This window comes from Prionailurus bengalensis, chromosome D3 (genome assembly GCF_016509475.1).
Source record: "Prionailurus bengalensis isolate Pbe53 chromosome D3, Fcat_Pben_1.1_paternal_pri, whole genome shotgun sequence".
NCBI lineage: Eukaryota > Metazoa > Chordata > Mammalia > Carnivora > Felidae > Prionailurus > Prionailurus bengalensis.
Genome location: NC_057356.1, coordinates 6964409 through 6967083, shown reverse-complemented (window position 1 = coordinate 6967083; position 2675 = coordinate 6964409). Strand labels below are relative to the sequence as shown.

Below are 2675 nucleotides of genomic sequence, written 5' to 3'. Positions count from 1 at the left end.
TCTGCACCTCCCTTCCCAATTAAATGGTTTTTTATTTATTCCCAGCCCTTTCTCGTCCTTGTCCTAATGCAGGTGTAATTTTCACTTAACTGTCTCTTGGTGCAGTTCAGCGTCCACATCCTTTTCTTACTTTACAGTAATCAGTATTTTTCTACTAGGACACAGTTGACAGCCCATAAAAGTCTCTGCTTAAGTAAGAAGTCCGTTTCTGTGAACCATCATCCAGACACATGCAACACCAGACAGTGTGTCTCACATCCAAGTTTATTGACATGGTAGATTTCCCATAAGGATAGAAACACGAGCAAACGAACCAGGAGGCACCTTCTCCCTCGGATTGCTGCACAGCATCTCCCTTTTAATGACAAAAGCAAACAGAGGTGGGAAGCGGTTATCTTCTCCAAAGTCTCTAACTGCTCAGCCTTCAAATTAGTGTCAACAAGAAAGGAACGGATTAGCCGAAGGTCGAAGGTCGTAGCATACACGCCTTTCCTTTTTCTTAGTAAGACTGTTTTGCTCCGTCCCTCCCTGGCTAATCCCTCTCTTCCCACTACTGGAAACTCAGATATTAACCAAAGCTGTGAGTCTCTTTGCCTAGTGCTTTTCTGCTAAAGCTTGGCTGAGAGATGAATCCATGGAACGTAAGTGACCTACTGGCTCGGCTAATGACGCCTGGCCTCCCTTCCGGGGCAATAACTTCCCTCCAGTCACTTAGCTCTGCTTGTCTCAGCTGGAGTCCACCAACAGGCTGGATACCCACTCCCTCCCCAGGAGCTGAGAACCATCCACATCTCAGGCAAGGGAGGGAAAGAGGTCAGTGAATCACAGGTGCTGATGGGCGTCTCTGTGGCTCCAACTCTACTCAGCAGAAGGTGAGGACAGTTTTGTCGTCTTCGGTCCTGTGAGTGTCAGAGATTGAGCAGAAGTTTCAGAGGCTTTACTCTCTGTTCCCCCCAAGATTCCTCTGCTGACGTTCTGCAACCAGGCAGCCCACTCTGCCACACCACTTCTCTAAGTCTGATTCTCTGAATCTGGAAGTTCCAGGAAACCACAGGCCGGGGCTAACGATGGTACTCTGTGCACCCAGCCAAACCGTTTCTCCAGAGACCTTGGTTCTCGGTAACAATCTCTCTTCTTGGCTCGATTATTTAGCGAGAAGCTGGGGCTGGATAAGGTGGGTTCCACGGCTCACTGGGGTTGGCCATTAAAGTGTCTGGAACACTCCTGGTTGTACTCAGATCCCCCGTGAGCTCCATGCTTGTGCTCTGGTTGTTATCTGGCCCTTGTGGTGTCTTCTTCCGCAGGCAGCGGTTGATCAGGGTGGAGAAGAAGTTGGGAAAAGATGGGCTGGAGAAGTAGTACACCAAAGGGTCCAGCATGCTGTTCATGTAGGTGAAGCTGAGGGTGATGAAAAACGCCAGGTCAACCGAGCGATAGACATCACAGTTCATCGTACCCGTGGTGTGCAAGAGCCAGAAAATGCGTATGCGCACAGCCACGCTGGGCAGGAAGCAGATGATGAAGACAATGGCCACCACCATGATGAAGTTGATGGCCCTCTTGATCTTGGCGTGTCTGTCCATTTGCCGCTGGCGCAGGCTGCAGATGATTCTGGCCGAGCAGAACAGGATGATGCCCAGGGCAGGATGAACTCCAGGAGGAACATGGCATCGTGCCACCTGAAGGTATGGCAGATGCTAAAGCTGCTGCACAAATTCGCATCTCGATTCCTGATCAACATCTTTTTGTGCAGGAGGTGACCCGTCAGGCCGATGGTGACACCCCACAAGAGGCAGGAGATGATGGCCGCCGTCCGATTGGAGATCTTGTTCAGTGCGTGGTGGGGATGGACCACCCGGAAATACCTGTCCACGGCCACCACGGTGAGGAAGATGATGCTGCCCTGGCGGTTCATGGCCAGCATAAAGAGCATCAGCCTGCAAGGGATGTCCCCAAACTTCCAGTCCCACTTCCTCACGTAGTTGTCCGTCAAGAATGGCAGGCAGATGATCAGGAGAAAGTCGGCCACGGCCAAGTTGAACAGGAAAATCCGGCTGGATTTCCAGGACTTGAGGTGGAAGCAGAAAATCCACAGGGCAAGGCCATTGCCCAGGAGGCCGAACACAAACTCCAGCCCCAGCACTGGTGGCAGCACATTGGCAATGAAGTCATCCCGGAACACACAGCAGTTCTTCTTGTCTATTTCCAGAAAATGATTCTGCTGCTGGTGCAGGTTCATGAGTGGAGCGAGTCAGTCCTAGGGAGCGCCTCACCTAGCGAATGCCCAAGGAAAGAGGTGTGTGTCTGAGTGGCGAATGTGAGGTTCAGCTCCCGCCTTTATGTCATGTCAGGGTGTTGAAATAGATGACTGAATGGTTACCAGGAAGCTACGAAATCGTTTAAAAAAAAAAAAAAAAAAAGCCAGCAAGGCTCTTATGCAATCTGCTGTTTGCATAAACAAGTAATAAAAATCCCCTGGGCAGACAGGAACCCACAGCTTCCTAAATGTAAAGGATAAGTTTAGGCAAGCCAACTGCCATTTGTGAATTACTGAAACGTGGAAGGCATCCCTTTGGAAGGCTGTGTGCCTACATACTGAGTGCTTAACATTAGAGGATTAACTCACTGGCAGCTTGTTGGCTTACATAATGAACAAAACAACAATGGCAATAATA

At 50.0% G+C, this 2675-nt stretch overlaps 1 protein-coding gene across 1 annotated transcript; it reads right to left on the bottom strand.

Moving 5' to 3' along the window:
- Positions 1-250: 250 nt before the first annotated feature.
- HCAR2 (hydroxycarboxylic acid receptor 2) lies at positions 251-2430 on the bottom strand. The gene is given in 3 exon segments (XM_043557468.1): positions 251-1152; positions 1155-1639; positions 1642-2430. Coding segments are annotated over 3 exon segments (1224 nt in total). The 5' UTR covers positions 2240-2430; the 3' UTR covers positions 251-1011.
- Positions 2431-2675: the final 245 nt, after the last annotated feature.